The sequence below is a fragment of the Terrapene carolina genome, unplaced genomic scaffold (genome assembly GCF_002925995.2).
Source record: "Terrapene carolina triunguis isolate 2854851 unplaced genomic scaffold, T_m_triunguis-2.0 Scaffold249, whole genome shotgun sequence".
In the NCBI taxonomy this organism is placed as follows: domain Eukaryota; kingdom Metazoa; phylum Chordata; order Testudines; family Emydidae; genus Terrapene; species Terrapene triunguis.
The window spans coordinates 971,082-991,397 of NW_020664600.1; the positions used below are offsets into that span (position 1 = coordinate 971,082).

At 54.7% G+C, this 20,316-nt stretch overlaps 1 protein-coding gene across 1 annotated transcript; it reads left to right on the forward strand.

Annotated features, from left to right (window-relative positions):
• The first annotated feature begins 14,441 nt into the window (after positions 1-14,441).
• LOC112107238 (serum amyloid P-component-like) lies at positions 14,442-18,670 on the forward strand. Its single transcript, XM_026657617.2, has 2 exons — positions 14,442-14,634; positions 16,630-18,670. The coding sequence occupies exons 1-2, from the start codon at positions 14,571-14,573 to the stop codon at positions 17,250-17,252; spliced, it is 687 nt and encodes a 228-aa protein (XP_026513402.1). The 5' UTR covers positions 14,442-14,570; the 3' UTR covers positions 17,253-18,670.
• The last annotated feature ends 1,646 nt before the right edge of the window (positions 18,671-20,316 follow it).

Consider the following 20,316-nt stretch of genomic DNA (forward strand, 5'->3'; position numbering starts at 1 on the left):
CTGAGCTCCCATTTGGGGCTGGCTCCTGAGCATGATACGGGAGCTGCCGTGGCTGGCTCCGGCTGAGGCCCTCACGTTCAGCTCTGGGCCCCGCAGTACCAGGAACAGGTTGACCAAGAGGAGCCACCAAACACTCAGGGGGCCGGAGGGGCAGCGTTATTTGGAAGGGCTGAATCGGCCTAGCTCGGCCCCAGGGAGGCCTGATAAGGGCCTAGCACTTATGAGCGACTGGAGGAGGCCTCAGGGTTAGTAACCAGGAGCAAATATTAGGACAGAAAAGGGTTAGGCTGATTGTCAGGACCAGCCTGGCTGCCGGTGGGGTGGAGGATGTGGAGCTCCCTGCCCGGGGGAGGCTGGGAGCTCTATCAATTGGGGCATTTCACACTGGACTCCACCACACCTGAGCTAGTGTATAAGTGGGGCTGATGCTGCCCTGGCCCACGGGGGCGCAGCAGTTGGGCTGTCTGATGGGGTCACAGCAGGGCCATGGCTTCACTCACTCTCCCCTCTGTCCGATTTCACTCCTTGTCCTTTCCCCTTCCAGGCGGGACGTCCTGGATCTTGTCGCAGGGAAGCGGAACCGGCTCCAACTTCACGGGCATTTTAGGGTCTGATCCAGAGTCCATTGGAATCAATGGAAAGACTCCCAATGACTTTCATGGGCTTTGGATCAAGCCTCTAATGACCGTGGTTTGGGCCAGGAGGAGCTTCATTAACTAAACCCAACAGCAAACAGGTGCCGGCTTGTCCGTAGGCCACCTGGGGAAGTATTCGTAAGCACAAAATGCTGGAAATAAAAGGGAGCTTTAAAATGACATCCCCAGCATGGTCCATGCACCAGCAGCCTTGCCAAGGACTCTCTAGCTCAGGGTTTTATACTGCTGCCCATCCCCATAGTATCTGGGCTCTCACAGTGGGGAATTAGCTCATATTAAGCATTTCCGCTCATATACAGGATCTCACATGTTTCTCTGATGATAGTCAATTATTACAGCTCTGCTTCTTGCTGAGGTCAGAATGCTGAGCTTGTGACATCACAGTCTTTCCTATGGCAACAAGCTGATGTCATAAAGAGAGGATTGAGCTTATAGCAGGTTCAGACAGAGGGAGAAGCCCGGGACAGAGGAAGCCCTTCTTTAAAGGCAATACCTGCCCAGGCAATATGGGATGAGAGCGGCAGTGAATGTTCCTGGTTGTATAACAAGTTCTTGGTCTGTATTTGCTCCAGCAGGTGAGTGACTAACACCAGCAGCACTCAGCCCCGCCAGCTCATTCTGATCAGGGGTGACTCAGGTGAGGAGAGAGAGTGAATGAAATGTGATGCCAGGGAATTATGGCTGCCCTGCTACTGGGGAGCTCTCAGTGGCTCTGCGGAGCAGCTTTTCTACAGGGCAGCTCAGGGAACACACCTGCTCACTCAGGAGACTGAGCGGCTACAGTTAAACCCCAATTCCAGGCTGGCCGCGGGACCGGGAGACACTCAGAACCTTCTCAGGACCGGCCATGCAATGACCCCTAACAAGATTAACTTCTGCAGGTTTCGGGTTCAGGACCTTGGGGTTCTGCTGCGTGGAAGGGGCAGGATCTGCCGAGAGGCCGGAGTGCCTGAGAACCAGCAGTGCTGGGAAGTGACTCGCTGTGTGTCCAAACGGCTGGCTGTCAGAGCTGCGACGCCCAGGGTTCTGTCAGGCAGACCCGAGGCTGGCAGGGCAGAGACCTCCGCAGAGTCTGCCCCGTTTGCTACACCCCTGATCGCGAAGTAGCTACATGTGGCTGAGCAGCCTGGACACTCGGCAGCCGCTGGGAGATGGCACAGTCTGTGCACTCCCCCAATGCAGCATGTGCGAGGGCTCCGCACTCAGGGCAGCAGCCGGCGTCTCTGCAGGGCTGGGTAAAAGTCCCAAGATGCCTCGTTTCTGCTGCTGGGCAGGTGTGCTCACGGCTAAGCCACTGCAGGATTCTCAACAAGGGGTTCCCTGCCTACCCCGCCTGCTACGGGAGACATTCTGAAAGCCACCTAATGCCTGGGGACAGGGCAAGGAGGCAGCAGCAGCCGCCTCCCTCCTAACCTTAACCCCAAGGATTGGCACGCTCGCCCAGCATGTGGGAGCCCTGGTTTGATTCCCCTTTCTCCGCTGCCTGATGGAGAGAAAGGATACAAACTGGGGTTTCCGCCTCACAGGGGGTGCCCCTCCCACCCGGCTATAGAGTCAGTCTGACCTGTTCTCTGGCCCAAGGCCGATTCAATTATTTACACACAGTGGAACAGTTTCAACAGGTGAGTTCAGGGCAGCAGCACATCAGATTGCCACGTAGCCCAATGGCAGGGGTGCAATGCGGGAGGGGGCCCAGCCCTGCACCCTGGCTCCTGACTGCAGCTGGGTGATGTAACCCAGACACCCCTCCATCATGGCTAGGACAAATTTGAATGGTGTTGTGACCTGGCTCACAGGGTGGCAACGCCACCCAAATTTGGGGTGTCCGGGTAGGTAAACTGGAGCCCCTCCTTAGCAAAACCACTGTTCAGATCCCTTCTCCAGCCCAGACTGAGACGCCTAAGTCCCAGAGAGGGGTGGGGCTTAGGACATCCCTCTCCCTCTGGTCTGTATTGGCTAGTTTAGGTGGCTTTGGGGGGTGTCTAATGCGCCCCGTGCATTGTGTAGGGAGCCCAGGTGCCTAACTCAGGGTGGCTAGACACCTAAACGTTACGCACTGCACTGCAGAGTGTTGCAATGGGCCTGTGTTGAGAGCACGTCTGGTAAACAAGAGGAGACTGGGCCCAGAAATCAGTGGACCAAAACTGGGGTGTCAGATGTGCTCTCAACACAGGCCCATTGCGACACTCTGCAGTGCAGTGCGTAACGTTTAGGTGTCTAGCCATCCTGAGTTAGGTACCTGGGCTCCCTACACAATGCACGGGGCGCATTAGACACCCCCCAAAGCCACCTAAACTAGGGGTGTCAGAAACTAGGCCTAATGGGTGGACACAATAATGTGAGGATGGAGGCCTTGAAAAGAGACTTTGAGGGGGGCTCAGATGGCTGGGAGATTCCTGAGGGAAGGGCTGGCGGGCTCCTGCTTCGCTCCAGAGACTTTGTCCATTCAGGAGCCTTGAGGGTCATCCTGACTCTCAGGCCTTGGCATGCCAGTGGGGATGCCTGCTGTGATTGTTGGGCCTACAAAACATATCCCGATTGTGAGCTCAAATAGGAAAGGTCAGCGAAAGGTCATAAGATGCCACAATAACCTATCATTTTTGCCTACTTGGCCATTAATCATGAAAAATAGGTCAAGTTATTTATGATGTTGAATGTTTTAATCAGGTGCAAGAGAACCAGGCAGAGAAACTGGATTAGTCTAAATCCAAAAGGCCATGCTGACCGAAGCCACAGACTGTTGAAATGATGCTTGTTAAAATGAGATGATGTGGAGCCAGAAGTTGAAATGAAATTAGTGTGATGGCTCTTAGGCCCAGAGGGAGGACAAACTAATGAGGGAAACGGGCTATTCCACCCCCCATTCCCTGTGTGGGTCCTTAGAGAAAGGGACTTTGGGAGGGAAAGAACAGAAGGAACAGCCGGCGGCTACTGGCGCAAGCTTCACCCTGGGGGCTGCCACCCCACTGTTTCCTGGCGCCCAGGGCCTTTATCATCCCGCTCCTGAGAGAAGTCCTGAGACCAGAGCAGGCCAGCGCGAGGGGCCCAGATGACATGGCCACCCGACCAGCTCCACCTGGGACGACCGTTACCACCATCTTTGATACTGTCTGAAAGGCTGTCAAACCTGGGGGATTTTCCTAAAACCGATGCAGCAACAGCTCCTGCCCTTCTCAACCAGCTCGCTCTCTTCAGAAAAGGACACACCCCCATCTTCAACACCGCCTCAGAGACTGTCAAGCAACAGGGGTTTCCCTTTAAAACTCTCTCCAGCTGAAGGGAAAAGCAACAACTGGATGCTGTACAGTGACAGCCTGACTTCATACTTTATATTGCAAAGGCTTTAACCGTGTTTCCTTCTTTTCTGTATCTTTAATAAAAGCTTGGAAGGATTTTGAATGGTGAGATTGCCATGGTATTAAGCAGGCTGTGGTCTCTATATACACCCCCACTCCCTCAGACCTTGTTTAACACTATTTAATGTTGTTTCAGTGATGGGGGTATATTAACACATTTGGTTCATTTATTCCATCTAAATCAGAGGGTTTCAAACTGGGGGTCAGGTCCCCCTGGGGGACACAGAATGTGTTTGGGGGGAGGGGGCGTGAGAAGCTTTAGGAAAAAAAACATACTGCACACATTTTTCCCACAGCGATGAATAACTCCTGAGGTTTGAGGGGGACAGGACATTCATTTTAGACTCTGGCAGCTGTTCAATATGCCATCCTTGCTTCTGCACTGCTGCTGGCGGTGGCACTGCCTTCAGAGCTGGGTGCCTGGCCAGCAGCTGCTGCTCGCTGGGAGCCCAGCTCTGAAGGCAACACTGCTGCTAGCAGCAGGGCAGAAGTAAGGGTGGCACGGTCTGCTGACTATAACAGCTCTGTTTGAATCAATGCCTTGCTGGTTTTAATATTTAGTGAGAGTTGCATGTTGATTTTTTTTAACAATATATGAACTTGTGTGGTGGGAGGAGCGGGTGTAAACTGCTACAGACACAAAGAAGGGGGATGCGATCAAATACGTTTGAGAAGCACTGAACTAAATGAATGTAATAGGCCTGACCATCACCACTGCACCAGCGAGGTCCCCAGTCAGATATCTGTGAGATCCTGCTCTGTCTTCCCTCCCTCGTGTGTCCCTTTCCATCCCTCACTTTCTTCCTCCTGGCCTCTCTCTTTTCTCTCTCTCGGCTTGTCACCTGATCCTGAGCCCAGCTGCACTGCACGGCACCTGTACTCCCAGAGATGACGTGTAACTGTTGATAGTTGGAGGGCAGGTATTTTTAACACACTCCCCCCAAAATTATAAATAAAAATATAAACCCTGGCAGAAATCGGGGTGTGTGGGGGGGGAGGACGGGACACATGACCCTGCGTGCTCTCCCCACGCGTCGCCTCTGCACACAACAGGATGAGACAGTCCTGCCCAGCCTGAGAAGTTCCAGTGAAGGAGAGAGACCCGACCAGCACAGCTGGATGCAGTTCCGGGAGGGGGCAGTGAGCCAGGGTCCAGAACAACAGCTGTGATGGCTGACCTGCCAGCCCAGAGCACCCATCCTGGACAGCCCAGCCACCTCGTAGCCGGAGAACATTAACAAAAGCCATATTTCCACCACCTTTACTATGCTGTCTCTTCTCCTTTTTGTGTCTGATTGTCAAAAGCAGAGAAGGTAACCCACCGCTCCCACCTCAGCAGCCAAACCCTTTCCCACCCACCAAGGACTGTCTGACTCTCTCTTGCCAAGGAGCTCTCATAGGTTCTGACTCAGCTTGGTTTACAGAACCGCTCAGTAGCAATGCCAACAGGCTTCATGCCTTGTTTTGACACTTTTTCTCTTGTGTACCCTGATCAACACGTCTCCAGTCTTCGGCGTGAATTTCCTAGTGTGTTTGCCATGGGACCAGGGCCGGCTCCAGGCACCAACTTGCCAAGCAGGTGCTTGGGGCGGCAACTCTGGAGAGGGGCGGCACGTCCAGCTATTCGGCGGCAATTCGGCGGACGGTCCCTCACTCCCACTTGGAGCGAAGGACCTTCCCCCGAATTGCCACCGCAGATCGCGATCGCGGCTTTTTTTTTTTTTTTTTTTTTTTTTTGCCGCTTGGGGCGGCAAAAACCCTGGAGCCGGCCCTGCATGGGACTAAGCAGCCCGAGGTCTCTGCACTCAGAACCCTGAACGTGTTTCACTGTTTAGTGTTGTACAGCACCCCGAGCAATCCCACCTGGCTATTGGTGCAGCCTGCTGGGCTCTGCAGCTCCATGGCCCCCCTCTACCACAGCTGCAAATATTTGTTTTCAGTAGCTCTTACTCATTAACCTGTACGGCCCATGAGGTGTTCTTTGCCCTGGCACAGTATCAGTGCTGCCTGCAGAGCAGGGGATATAGCACCTGCAGCTGCTCAGCCATTCGCTTCCTTTGTGCATTCCTGCCCTCCTGGCTCTCCCCTCTGGTTCGCTCTGCAGGGGCTGAACATGGCGAAGTAGCTGCTTTGGTACCTCGCCCTCTTGGGGGCTGTTGCACAAACAAGTAGGTGATGTGACAGGTGGGCTGAGCCCTGTCTGTCTGTCTGTCTGTCTGCCTTCCAAACAGCTGGCAAACCTTCCAGGAAGCTATAAACACAAACCTGGGGCCAGGCCCATATCCCAGAACCAGCTGCCCGCTGCAGTCCCTGCCTCAGCACAATGTGAGCTCAGCCACTCTGCACCAGCGGCTGCTCCTCTTCCTGGGTAGCTTAATGTGCTTAGTGCGTCGGGCCCACCATTGGCCCCTAGAGTCCCTGCAGCTGGAGCCTTGGTTTGTGTATGAGCTGATTGAGCTGTGCCACACGACCATGGCCTCGGCACCCGGGCCCGGTCATGGCGCTGCAGGATCTAGTCCTTGGGTTGGGGTCCTGGAGCCATCGCGCCGAGGGCTCCTGGAACATGCTTTGGCCTCATATGTGTATTCGCCCTGGGAGGATGTGTTGGGGATTGGGGGGTGGGGCGGGAGTATTCGTGGGGGGGAGGAGGGGAGCTCATGGGGCCTTCCAAAATATTGGTGGGGGGAGGTTGGAGGAAGGACCCTGCCCCCCCCCAACGAGAACAAAAGCAGCAGGGAGGAGGGGAGGCAGCTCAGGTTGGGGGAGGGGTTGGTCCAGCAGCGGCAGCCAGTGTTTGGTGACATTCCTGGCCCATGGTCATCAGGGAGGCCAGTGACTTGCCTGGAGAGAGGGCAGGGGTGGGAAGTGCATGCTAGGCACAGCTCCTGGAGATCCGTGGGGCCTGTGGCCTGGTCTCCTGCCCCTTGTGGGCAGCAGGGGGCTGTGTCCTCGGGGGGGGGGACGGACATATCAGCAGGAGGTGCTGGCAGTGGCCACAGTGCAGCCTGGATGATGCTTCCATTGGATTGGGGGGTGGAGGAAGTGGGTGGCCTGCCCACAATTTGCTGCATTCCCCAGGCAGGGGGCTGCATGCAGCACACAGAGCCAGCTGGACCATTAGGACCTGGCAGCCTCTGGTTGAAGTGGGCTGGGGTCTCAGATTAGCTCCTAGTGGGACAGGGCTATAACAGGCCCCACTCTCCTATCAAGCATTCGTGGGCAGAAGGGACATGGAGACTAAGCAGCCCCTCCAGGCAGGATCCCAGTGTGCTGGCATGCAGTGTGGGGAGGCGGGCACTGCCATCTCTGCTGGCATGCAGTGTGGGGAGGCGGGCACTGCCATCTCTGCTGGTGTGCAGTGTGGGGAGGTGGGCACTGCCATCTCTGCTGGTGTGCAGTGTGGGGAGATTGTCACTGGCATCTCAGCTGGTGTACAGTGTGGGGAGGCGGGCACTACCGCTATCATGTCTTATCCTTAATTTTCTTGTAACTACCTGTCTTTTGTGACGCGTGACTTGTACTCACTTAAAATCTCTCTCTTTGTAGTTAATCAATTTATTTTACTGTTTTATCTAATCCAGTGTGTTTAAATTGAAGTGTCGGGGTAACTCCATTTAAGATAATGGAGTTACCCCGTGTAAATGGTGGCATATCATTTACTTAAAGGAATAATGAATTTAATATATTTGTATTGTCCAGGAGAAGACTGGGCAGTACAGGCCTTACGTTTCTGGGGGGAAATCAGGGACTGGGGGTGTGTTGGGGTCACCCTGCATTTTAACCAAGGCTGCTGAGAGCCAGCATGTAACCTGAGTGTAGCTGGCAGGCTGCAGTTACACACAGACACTCGGCGTGGCTTGCATGCTGGAGGGCTGGTTGTGAGCTGCCCAGGTGGGAGCTACTTCAGCAAAGCATTGCAAGGCACCCAAGGTGACATAGTCTGCTCTTTAGTCTGGACTGCCCCCTGGTACATCACTGTGGTGCAGTGAGCAGGGTTAATGCACAGCTTGTGATTTTAAAGGAGCTTTACCCTTTAAGCACTGATATAGCAGTTTGAAGTGAGTCTCAAGTGTGGTGTTTGGAAACAGTCAAAGAGAGTTTACAGTTTGTTGTTTTCTGTTGCTTATTTCGGGTAAGGGAAGTAGAAACAGTGAAGCATAAATATGAGCACCAGCGAAACAACCACAAAGCTTGAATCAGCCACATTAGAGAAAGAAGAAAGTGATAATGCAAACTCCAAAAGTGACAAGCGGAGACAAGAAGCAAAGAGCAGAAAGCTGCCCACTGGTGAGCCATGAAGCTGAAGGAAAAAGAAACAATCGCCCTCCAATGAGCCCTAGAAGCTGAGAAGCAAAAAGAAGAGAGAGAAACTGCTGCCCATAAATGAACCATGGAGCTGAAAGAGAAAGAGGCCCTAGAAGAGGAAAACGAGAGGAGATATAATCTGGACATGATGGAAAAACATGGACAGATCCCAGCATCACCAGTCGCTCCGTCCAATCAAGGAACCCTCAGCTTGGACAAGTTGTGTCCTGCATGTAAGGGAACAGACTGCATTGAAGAATACTTTACCACTTTTGAAAGGCTATGTGAGGTTCATAATATTCCTGAGGCCAGGAAAGTCTCCACAGCTCTCTGGTAAAGAGAGCATGTAGTTAATGAAATGCTGATTGGGGAAGAGTTGAGATATTCTGAATTTTAGAAAGCTGTTTTTCAAAGGTTTCAAATTATTTCTGAGATGTACATGTTAAAATTTAGAAATCTCAAGAAAGGTGCTGGCATGAGTCATAGCAAATATCCCTACAAGATGTGTGACCTAATGAGAAAATGGGTAAACGGTAAAGGGTTATAACTAGTTATTTGGTCTCTTTGCTCAAGAACATTTCCTAAGTATATGCACTGATGAGATTAAGAATAGTTTATGGGATAAATCTCTAAAATCTATGCAAGAAATGGCCATGCAGGCTGATGCCTTTGTGCAAGCCCAGATGTCCAATGAGCACATCACAGAAGGAGGGGTACAAATCCATTGTAAAGGGGGATCCTGTTTTACCCCTGAGAAGAAGGATGGTGGTTGGGAGCCCAGCACTCACAACCCCTGCTCCCCCCAGAATTGTCCCCTCTTTGAATTCCCCATCACAAACCTCCTGTGAAGGAGGGGGGTCCAAGAAAGTGCTTCCAGGGTAACTTTACTGAGCACCCGAGGAATCAGTGCCCTGAGCTAAAAGAAATTAAGCCCCATCCAAGCCATAATAATGCAGCTATTCTTAACACAGAAGCCCCAGAGGCACCTACAGTTCACCTGATGAGTCTGGTTACGACTGACCCAGAGGGGGTAGATATGGAATTGATTAAGGTTGCCAGAGCAAATAACAAGGAGTGCATAGGGTGGAGAGACACTGGAGCCCAGGTCTCTTTGGTCAAGGGAACCATGGTCCAAAACACTGATCTGTTACCTGACCAAGAAGTGGAGCTTCTGCCAGTGGGAGGACAGAAGATTCCTGTACCTTTAGCCAAAGTGTATGTGGAACGGGGTAGTATCCCCGTTGAAATGCTTGTTGGGAATGATATTTTGCACATGGCTAAGGCTAGTCATGTGGTAACCCACAGCAAAAGGGCATATTGTATTCGGATCCCAGAGGGGAGTGGTAAAGTTCCAGAGACTTCTGTGGGGGTGGGGTGGGGTGGAAGGGGAGGTCTCTCAAACTCCTCTGCGGAAGAAGGAAGCAGTGTGTTTCTAGGTGTGGGAGGGGCTGAGGCTGGTTCCTGCATGGCAGAGAACAGCAGCAAAATCTATGAGTCTATGCCAGTGTTACCATTTGGGTTAATTAATGCAGAAGCCACTTTGCAGAGACTGGTCAACCAAGTGTTAAACGGTTTGCAGAGCTTTGCAAGGCCGTATGTGGATAACATCGCAATGTTTACAACACTTGTGCTGTCAAAGGTTCAAAGCAGCAGGACCAGTCATAAAAGCCTGTGAAATTGGAGCAGCCAGAGTTCTGTATGTGGGACCCTGGGTAGGGGGAGATCAAATATCCCCTGATCCCTTAAAAGTTGAAGTCATTGTAAATTGACCTGTACCTCACACCAAAAAACAGGTCCAATCTTCCATAGGTCTGGTAAACCATTCCAGAAGGTCAGTGCGTGGGTTCAGTGACATTGTATCTGCAATCACGGATCTAGTTAAAAAGACAAAGCCTGACCTGCCACCAGTGGCTAACCTACTGCAGCTTTGAAAGGGGGGAGGTGTGACGAAATACACCCCTGTGTTCACACCCGACACACTGTTGTAATAATCTTTGTACAAAGAATGTCTTGTGAGGTAGCATTTGAAAACACAGAATTTGCTGGTCAGAATTGTTGTGCAAAATACACATGGCAACATCGTATGTAAAGTTATAAGTAAGGCTAAGATTTAGTCAGGGTATTTTTAGTAAATGTCATGAACAGGTCATGGGAAATAAGCAAAAATTCACAGCCTGTGACATGTCCATGACTTTTACTATAAATACCCCTGGCTAAATCTTCGTTGCTCCTAAGGTGCTGTTGCTCTGGGAGGCCCCTGGGCACTGCTGCTCTGGGGGCCCCTAAGAGCTGATGGCTGGCCCCTGCTCTGGTGGCAGGAACGAACTGTCTGGCTACATACTGACCTGAGGCCCCTGGGGACTGCTCTCCAACAGCCTCCGGGGCTGCCCACCAGCTGCTGTTCAGCACGCCCCCAGGGCGGCCCCTGGAACCACTGCTGCTCCGGCCATCCCCTGGACGGCCCCCGAGACCGCTTAGCTATTTTAGGCCTTGGAGCTAAGAAATGCTGACATTAGTAAGTAACTGAATCATAGAATCATAGAATATCAGGGTTGGAAGGGACCTCAGGAGGTCGTCTAGTCCAACCCCCTGCTCAAAGCAGGACCAATCCCCAACTAAATCATCCCAGCCAGGGCTTTGTCAAGCCTGACCTTAGAAACTTCTAAGGAAGGTGATTCCACCACCTCCCTAGGTAACTCATTCCAGTGCTTCATCACCCTCCTAGTGAAAAAGTTTTTCCTAATATCCAACCTAGACCTCCCCCACTGCAACTTGAGACCATTACTCCTTGTTCTGTCATCAGGTACCACTGAGAACAGTCTAGATTCTACGACCTCTGTGACAGACTCTCAGTCTTAGTGATAAGATTCCCCTGTCTGGTGTTATTAACCCATGTTCCAAACTCCACAGCCCTGCTCAGGCAGAAGTCGGCAAACAGGCCTGTCCTACACAAAGGAATGAGTGCTTGAGCATTTAAGCACTAAACAGATTTATCAAGCAGGGAGAGAAATGAACAGGTGAGGAGAAGCCAGCCGGGAACATCCTGTCACATCAACTCTTTGTCTCCTAGTGCCCAGCTGGAAATGTTTTTCAAGAGGGGGACTGAAACTATAAAAAGGAGAGACAAACAACCCAGGAGACCCCCCTGTCTCTCCCTGCCCATTGCAATCACTGCACCTGCAATGACAAAGAAAGCATTCGTTGGACTCTGGGGCAGGGGTCCTGACCTACAGGGTTTGGTCAGTACGACTGCTGAAAGCATGTGGAGAGAAACGTTGCCTGAATTTGATGGAGTTGGTTAGGTTAGGCATTAGTGAACGTCTTGTCTTTATTTTTCTTGTAACCATTTCTGACTTTTATGCCTCATGACTTGTACTCACTTAAAATCTCTCTCGTAGTTAATACTGTTGTTTTACTGTTTTATCGACTCCAGTGTGCTTAAATTGAAGTGTCTGAACAACTATTTGAGATGATAAACTGGCATATTCTGCCCTTTCAGGAATAATGGACTTAATATATTTGAACTGTCCAGGAGAGCAACACAGGACGTACATTTCTGGGGGATATCTGAGACAGTGGGTGTGTTGGGGTCACCCTGCAGTATAACCCAGGCTGGTGAGAGCCAGCATGTAACCCAAGTGTGGCTGGCAGGCTGCAGTCACAGACACTCAGGCTGTGGCTTGCATGCTGGACGGCTGTTTGAGAGTGGCCCAGGTGGGAGCTGCTTCAGCAAAGCATAGCCTTGCAGGCAGGGGTCACACAGTCCCCCATTGGTCTGGACTGTGCCCTGGTATGTCACAGGTGGACCCTGCTGCCATGCAGTGCAGGGAGGGGGGCGCTGCCGTCCCTGCTGGGGTTGGGGAGGAAACTCCCAAGACTGTCTGAGCTCAGCCAGTGCCTGATTGGGCTTCCCTCCGCACCTAGACGGAAAGGTCTGTGTGTTCCCTATGGGGTCCAACGATGCATGTATCATCCAGTCGCCAAGGCTGGAGCAGAGCTTCACCATGTGCCTGAGATCCTTCAGCCAGCTGGCCCAGCCCTACGGCCTCTTCTCCTATGCCACCAGGGACACAATGACGAGATCCTGCTCTGCTGGGAGAGCCCCGTCGAGTATCAGATGTACATGGGCGGGGAGCCCCTGACATTCAGTGTCCCATTGAGCAGCTGCAGCGCCCAGTGGGAATCCAGCTGCCTGACCTGGGACTTGCCCACGGGGCTGGTGCAGTGGCGATGAACAGGCCAGACTTAGGCAGGAAGGGTGCTGCCGAGGGCTGAGCTGGTGATCATCCTGGGGAAGGACCAGGACTCCTCCGGGGGCTCATTGGATGCTGATCAGGAGTTTGTTGGAGAGATAGCGGAGGTGAACGTGTGGCACTATGTGCGGTTGCCTGAGCAGATGGGGCAGCTGCACAAGGAGAAGCTCCCCAGCCCCAGGCCGGACAGGACAGCCCTGAGTTATCAGCTCCAGGCTAGGGGCTGACAGAGCCCACGGGCAGCCAGCAGCCAGGAACCTGGCATGGGGAGCAGTAGGAGGGCCCTGAGAGATGGAGGGAGCCACCCAGCTGCTGAGCCCTGGACGCTGGGAGCAGGGGAGACACTTTTCACAAGTGACTTGGGATTTTGGGTGTCTCAGTTTGTGGGACACCTGGAAGGGCCCAGCTCCAGAGGGGGCTGAGCAACCTGCTGCCAAGAGCTGGCCCTTCCAGGGGCCCCAAATCACTCGTCGCTTCTGAAAACTTTGGCCCTTGTCTGGCAAGGGGATGGAGGGAACGGTCTGCTGGGAAAGGACAGGAGTCTCCCATGCGGAGGCCGCGAGCTCCCCAGGAGGATGAGGAGATGGCTGGGGATGGGCCCTCAGCACAGCTAATGCACCGATCCCTCTGCTGCACTGACCCCATGCCGCTACCCCTCCACTGCTGCACTCGTCACCACACAGAATGCTGGGCCCAACCGGCTGCTGGCCGTAGTAGCTCACGGTGAAGCCCTGCAATCCTGCCCCACCCCGGCCTTTCCCATTCCCGCTGCCAAAGCAGGGCGGGAGCCTGAGCCAGGGGCACGTTCATCTCTGTGCTGAGAGCTGCCTGGACACTGAGCAGAACCAGAGCCCAGCCCCGGGACCCCGAGATACTGATGCCCCAATGTCCCGACAGGTGCAGGCAAAGCCCTTCCCAGGGCCGCTGCCTCCTGCCATGGGGACTAGTGCTCACTTTGGGCCGCAGCCCTTGAGAATAGCAGGGTTGAGCTGGGTGAGATCCGCTTCCACCCGTCTCCTGACAGAGCCAGCCAAGGAGCTCCAGCCAAGCCCCCCCTGCACCTGGCCCGACCGCCCCTTGGTGCTGCTGTGAACACCTTGTCAGCACCAGCACAGACCCTCCCTCCAGCACTGATGTCACCTGCCAGGGGCATGACATCACTTGCCAGCCCTGGGACCCGGAACTGCTGCTTCCCAGAATGCATCAGCCAGGGAAGCGGCTGATGGGTTAGAAGCCACTGCGGTCTCCTGGCACCCAGCAGACTAGTCTGGTGGGGTTGTGGGGAGAGGGTGTTTCTGACCCTGGACGAGGGCCCTGCTGCGCCTGTACCCAGCACATAGTGTAACAAGGAGCCGTGCTGGGCAGGGCCATGGTGCCGTGGGGGTGATGGACACAGAGAGCATGTGAGCAGCCCATCTCCCCTTTACCTGACCTGGCTCTATTATGGCGGGTGGGGTTCCCTGTGGGCTGAGCCTCCCCTCCATCCCCCTCAAAAGCTGCTGTCCTGGAGACCATCCCATAGCCACGGTAGGCTGGAGGGTGCTGTGGCTGGATGCTTTGCCAGCAGCTGTGAGAGCTCTGGCCCCGGGGCCAGCACTGCAGCCACGGCTGTGCCAGATGCCCTGCATGGCTGCATGTGGCTGGCCGAGCCCTTTCCTCCCCCTCCCCCCCCCCCACCGGGAACAGCCTGTCCCTTCTCGGGAGAAGCTGTTGAAAGTGCGGCTGGTTCCCTGTGTGCAGCTCTAATGAGTAACTGCCATCGATCGCCAGCCTCCCAGACCCACCCCCTGCATCGGCAACTCTGACTGCACCCGACCTGCAAATACTGGAATATTGTTTACACATCACCACTGGGGATATAAATTAGGGCTGGTCCCTCTGGTCCATGCACTTGGGGACTGGCATTGCCTGGGGGCAGGTTTCAGGGCAGAGCAGTCCAAGACCTTCCACCTCCCTTCTCCGCGTTCCTGCCCCTCTGGGTTGCTCTGCAGGTGAAGAACATGGAGAAGCTGCAGTTTTGGCTCCTCGTCCTCGCTGGCTTCTCAGGAGCCGTCGCCCAGACAGGTAGGGGTAGAGCAAAAGGCTGAAGGAACTGGGTATGTTTAGTTTGGAAAAGAGGAGATTAAGAGGGAGTATGATAGTGGTCTTCAACTACTTGAAAGGCTGCCATAAAAAAGATGAAGTTGTTCTTTCTTGCCACAGAGGCCAGGACAAGAGGCAAAGGGTTCAAACTACAGCATAGCAGATTTAGATAAAAAACTTCCTAACGGTAAGAACAGTAGGACAATGGAGCAGATAGTTAGGGAGGTCGTGGAAGCTCCTTCACTGGAGGTTTTCAAAAGGAGGCTGGAGCCATCTGTCTTGGATGGTTTAGCCACAACAAATCCTGCACCTTGGCAGGGGTTAGACTAGATGACCCTGGTGGGTCCCTTCTAACCCCATGGGTCTATGATTCTATGGAGGATGCTTCCAAACCCTCTTCCTGGCTTGCTTGTCGAGTGCGTGGGGAGGGGACGAGCCGGGCTGGGTACTGGGACCCTCACTCACTCAAGCCCCTCTGCTGCAGTGGGCCTGGGTGCTGGGGGAAGCTATGAGCTGTCTCTGCAGTGACAGAATTCCCAGGTTCTTGGCTCAGCAGCTCCTGGCACTGAGAATTGCCCCCACACAGCAGCTGCAGAGAAACAGGGGAGAGAGGAAAACGAGGGAGGGAGAAAGGAGGTTGGGGGAGGACAGGGCTCCATGGGGCATCGGCCAAAGCACCCACCTCCCAGCGCTAAGTCTCATTGCCAGATCTACTGCACAGCCCGAGACAGAGGTGCCTGGGCAGAGCTGTGGGTGGGAGGAGGCCAGGGCTGGGATAGCAGGGGGCTGCGGGTCGGGATTGAGGGGCATCGGCAGAGCTGTGTATAGGGCCCTTTGCAGAGCAAGAGCAGGGGCCTGTGGATTGTGGCTGGTGGCCCTGGGCAGATGTGAGCGCGTGCGTGGCTGGGAAGGGGTGTGAATGTCCAGGGGTGGGAATATCAGTTTTTCTGCAGGCCAGGGCTGGGGGGCAGCCCAGACTGGAAGGGCAGCAGGTACCGAGATCAGGGTCCCATCTCTGGGCACAGCGTGAGAGGGAAGCTCGCCCTCTGTCAGCCCAGCCTGTCCCTCGCCGGCCAGGACTGAGCCTCCTGTCTGAGAACCTGGCCCAGGTTCCATCCAGCCGGCACAGGACCAGCTCCTCAATTGGTACAAATCAGCAGAGCTATGGTGACGTGACTCATTGCGCCTCTGCAGCTCTGGCCCCACATGTATGAGAGGCTGAAATTTCCTGCTCCCGAGCGCCCAGGGACACAAGCAGCAGCTCCCTTTCAGGGAGCAAACAGCATCACCCCTCATAGGGCACGTTTCACCAGGGGATCCGCAAGCACCATGCAGATGGGCAGGGATGCACTCACTGATGGCCCCCTCCCCCAGCAGGCAGCCATCAGGGGGCGGGACCCAGTGGCTGTTTGTGCACCCCCTGCCTGAACTGCCCCCCAGCACTCTGCACCTCCTCATAGAATCATAGAATATCAGGGTTGGAAGGGACCTCAGGAGGTCATTTAGTCCAACCCCCTGCTCAAAGCAGGACCAATCCCCAGGCAGATTTTTGCCCCAGATCCCTAAATGGCCCCCTCAAGGATTGAACTCACAACCCTGGGTTTAGCAGGCCAATGCTCAAACCACTGAGCTATCCCTCCCCCCCAGCTGCACCCCTGCCCGAATCATCCCCAGCACTCCCCAACCAAACTGTACCCAGCACCCCCCCCAAATCCCCGCCACAGTACCCTCCATCCCCCTGCCTGAATCACCTCCTGGGGTCCACCCCATGCCCCAATCCCCCCCCAGCTCTGTGCTGGGCTTGGTGGGGAGCGCTCTGCTCCTGAGTCGCTAGCCCACTTCCTGCGGGGCTGGCAGGGCAGCCAGGCCTCCTGCTTGCCCAGCCCTGGGGCAGTGATGGGGCAGGTCAGGACAAGAGCCAGGCCGTGATGCTGGCACACAACCCAGCCTCACTGGCCGCCTGTGTCTCCCTGGCAGATCTACACGGCAAAGTGTTCGTGTTCCCTAAGGCGTCTGCAACTGCCCACGTCATCCTGAAGCCGAGGCTGGAGCAGCCGCTGCAGAACGTCAGTGTGTGTCTGAGATTCGGGTGCGACCTGACCCGGCCCTACAGCCTCTTCTCCTACGCCACCAAGGCCAAGGACAACGACTTCCTCCTCTTCAAACCCAAGCCCGGGGAGCTCAGACTGTATGTCGGAGCCGAACTCGTCACCTTCAAAGTCCCAGAAAGAACAGACACAAGCACTGGGTGGGTGCACGTCTGTGCCAGCTGGGAGTCCGCCACCGGCATAGCCGAGCTCTGGGTGAACGGGAGCCCCTTACCCAGGAAGGGGCTGAAGAAAGGCTACTCTGTCAGCAACCAGGGTGTGCTTGTCCTGGGGCAGGAGCAGGACACCCTGGGGGGTTGGTTCGACATGAATCAGTCGTTTGTTGGGGAAATCACAGATGTGTACATGTGGGACACTCTGCTCTCCCCGGATGAAGTTAGCCTTGCCATGAGCAATGGGGTCCTGCCTCATCTCGTCCTTGACTGGAGAACCCTGAGCTACGAGACCAAGGATTATGTTGTCATTAAACCCAGCCTGCTCCCAGTGTACTGAAGGCCCAGCGCTGCTTGGCTAGTGGGGCCAGAAAATGGGTGGGGGCGCAAAGCAAGGAATTGCCTGTATCACTGTGTCAAGTATCGGGGGTAGCCGTGTTAGTCTGTATCTACAAAAACAGCAAGGAGTCTGGTGGCATCTTAAAGACTAACAGATTTATTTGGGCATATGTAATCGACCTGTTCGGCCTGCGATGGGAAAGAGGCAGATGCGCTCCGGAGATCTGCACATGGGCCTGGGACCAGGGAGCTCCTCTCGTCCATCTCCAGCTCTGACCCCAACTCCCACTGGGACCTTGGGGAATCACATGGGCCAGATGTACGAGGGTGCTCACCCTGTAACAGGGCCAGCCACCCCCGAGCACCCCCTTGGGATCAGGGGTGGCTATGCAGTGCCCTGTCTCAGTTTCCGCTCTTGGATTCTAAATAGCTCCCCAAAAGCCTTTCATGAGTCCAATTACAAACAGCCCTTTTTGGGGTCTTGTTTATGGCCTTAAAATGCCAAAGGATTCAAAGAGCCGCCCCCCCAGCTTAGCCTATGAGCAGACCTCTCTACCTGCCTTGTCTAGCGCCCCACGGCTCCAAGGGGTCTGCAGGCAAAGCCCTTTGCTGGCCCCCCAGCCTCCCCATCTCTCTCAGGGTCCCTGCAGCACACCCTCTGCAGCATCTTTGCACCATTTCCGACTGCGATCAGCCCTCCTTCCTGAGGGGGCTGTTCACTGCTGCAGCTCTGCCTGGCTCCCTGCCACTGCCCATGCCCCCCCCCCCCCCGCCGTCTCTAACCCCCTCTAACCAGGTTAGTCACATGGCTCCTCTCCCCTGGAAATGGCCGTGTCACAGGCTGTGGCCATCTCCCTCGAGGGGCAGCCACCCTGAGGCACACACCTGTGTTGAGCTTTTGAGCACTCACCCTTCCCTCCGGTGAGGTGCTGATGGCAGCACTTGCCTCCCGAGGAGTTGGGAGGCAGGACCTGGGAAGAACTGCTTTGTGAACGGTGCCCAAGGGGTTCAAGCACCCGAGCCCCACTCAGTTTGTGCCCAGATTGTGCCCAGCCAGAGTCTGTGATGTGCTTGGAGCACGGCAGTGCTGGGAGTGCCAGGGGCCTTCATGGTCACCATAAGCAGAGCCTTCCAGAGCAGACCAGCTCTGTGTGTCCAGCCTGATAAGTTCCTGGGTTGGCTCAGTCGCTGGAGATGTTTCCCAGCCTGTGTACGTCAGTGTCTACATTGCTGCTGGGTGGGCCAGGGGGCATTCCAGGTACTAGGCCCAAGGAGCCCCACGGTTACCCTGCTGCCTCTCCACTGGGCTGCCTAGGGCTGAGTTTGGAATGACTGTGGTCATCTGTGTTCTAAGAGACGGTGCCATTGTCCCAGGGGCTTGGCGCCCTGCCAGCCCCAGTAAATGACCCTTTAGGCTGAGCTGTGCGCGTGGTTATTGCTGACCTGCAGGGCCCAGCGACACGGGTGCTGTGGTCAGACCTCTTCTAACACCTGTTAGTGCCCAGACTGGGAGAGAACAGGTGGGCAGGGGCTCGTGGCGCCAGGCCTTGTGCAGGTGGCTAAAGGGGGATCTGAACAGTTATCCACGCTGTTTCTTTGGTTGCCAGGTGCCCGCTTTACAACCAGAAAGTCCGGTCGAAAGGGGACCTGACAATGTCCGGTCAGATGTACTGAGCGGACATCAAAAGGGCAGTTACCGCGGGGTGGGGGGAGGCACCGGGTCATTAAACCATGCCAGCCCCTACTCAACCAGGCCCGCATCCTACCTGTAGGTAGGCTCCTTGTCAGACTGCAGCAGGTCCTGCAGCCCCAGAGCAGAGGGAGCCCAGCTGGTGGGGGGAGGGAGGTGGAGATGATCCAGTGAGGGGAATAGGGGGAGAGAGGAGCAATTGACTGGGGTGGGGCCGTGGGGGGAAGAGGTGGACAAGGAGACTGGGCCTCATGATAAGAGGTGGAGCAGGGGCGGCGCCTTGGGGGAAGAGATGGGGTAGGGGGCAGGGACTTGGGGGTCTGGTTACCAGCAATCCAAAAGATGGCAACCCTCCCTGTTTCTGAGAGCTACAATGCATCGGTGTGCAGGAGAGACTGATTCCCCAAAACACCCTGTCTGTGTCTACTGCTCTTCACACAACACAAAGAAAATGGAGAAACCACATGGGTACTCTTGGGTCGGCCTTACGTTGCACACGTGCGCGCACACACACACTAAGCTCAAGGCCTCCTATCCCCTCCAGGGGAAGGCAGACATAAGTCGCTCCCCTTTCTCAGAGGTGCTAGCTGAGTGACTGCACAGAACACATCAGGGACCAGACCCCGGTTCTAACCCTGAAGACTCCCGTCTCATCCCTGTGGGGACTGCCTTAGGCCAGAGCTAGCTGAAAAATGGAATTCCTGTCCTGATAGGAATGGTGACACCTTGAAAGGTAATTTTGTCCCAGATCAGGAGGAAAATTCAAAATCTCAGAAAATTTTGCAGAACAAAATATTTTGATTTGGACCCATCAGAATGACCTTATCAGAATGTTTTATAGTGACAGTGTCAAACTACTATAATGTAAGCAGGGTCTGAATGAGCTCTCCCCCGACATCTAGTGATGAGCTGTGGAAGAGGACTTCAGGAACTGATCTCATTTGCATGGGCACACCCACCCTGCCTAGGTGCTCAGCATGATGGGATTGCTTTCCCAAATGATCACTTTTGGCTGGTGTTGGATCCCCAGGCTCCTTGTTACTGGGGGCAGGGGCACTAAAGGGTTGTTATCATTGTTGTGTGCATCAGGGGCAGCAGAACTGTGCTTGGCATGGCGTGATTGAGGGTCTCACCCTCAACTAGTGGCACTTACTGGGCAGGGGACATGGGTTCCAAAGATCAGTAGTGGTGGTGACTATGAGTAAGTTTATTTGGTGGGGTGACTGTAGGGTGCTAGAGATGCTCTGATCCATCCATCCATCCGTCCGTCTGTCCTTCCACCCACCCAGCCACCACTGTGTAATAAAAGAGCTAATTTAGACTCAATTGAAAGTTTTGTTACATACTGGGGAGTTGAAATCAGTGATACCTAGGT

Coding starts and splice junctions, on each gene's coding strand:
- LOC112107238 (XM_026657617.2), top strand. CDS start 14,571: ATGGAGAAGCTGCAGTTTTGGCTCCTCGTCCTCGCTGGCTTCTCAGGA. Junction 14,635..16,629: donor AGGAGCCGTCGCCCAGACAG/GTAGGGGTAGAG, acceptor TCTCCCTGGCAG/ATCTACACGGCAAAGTGTTC.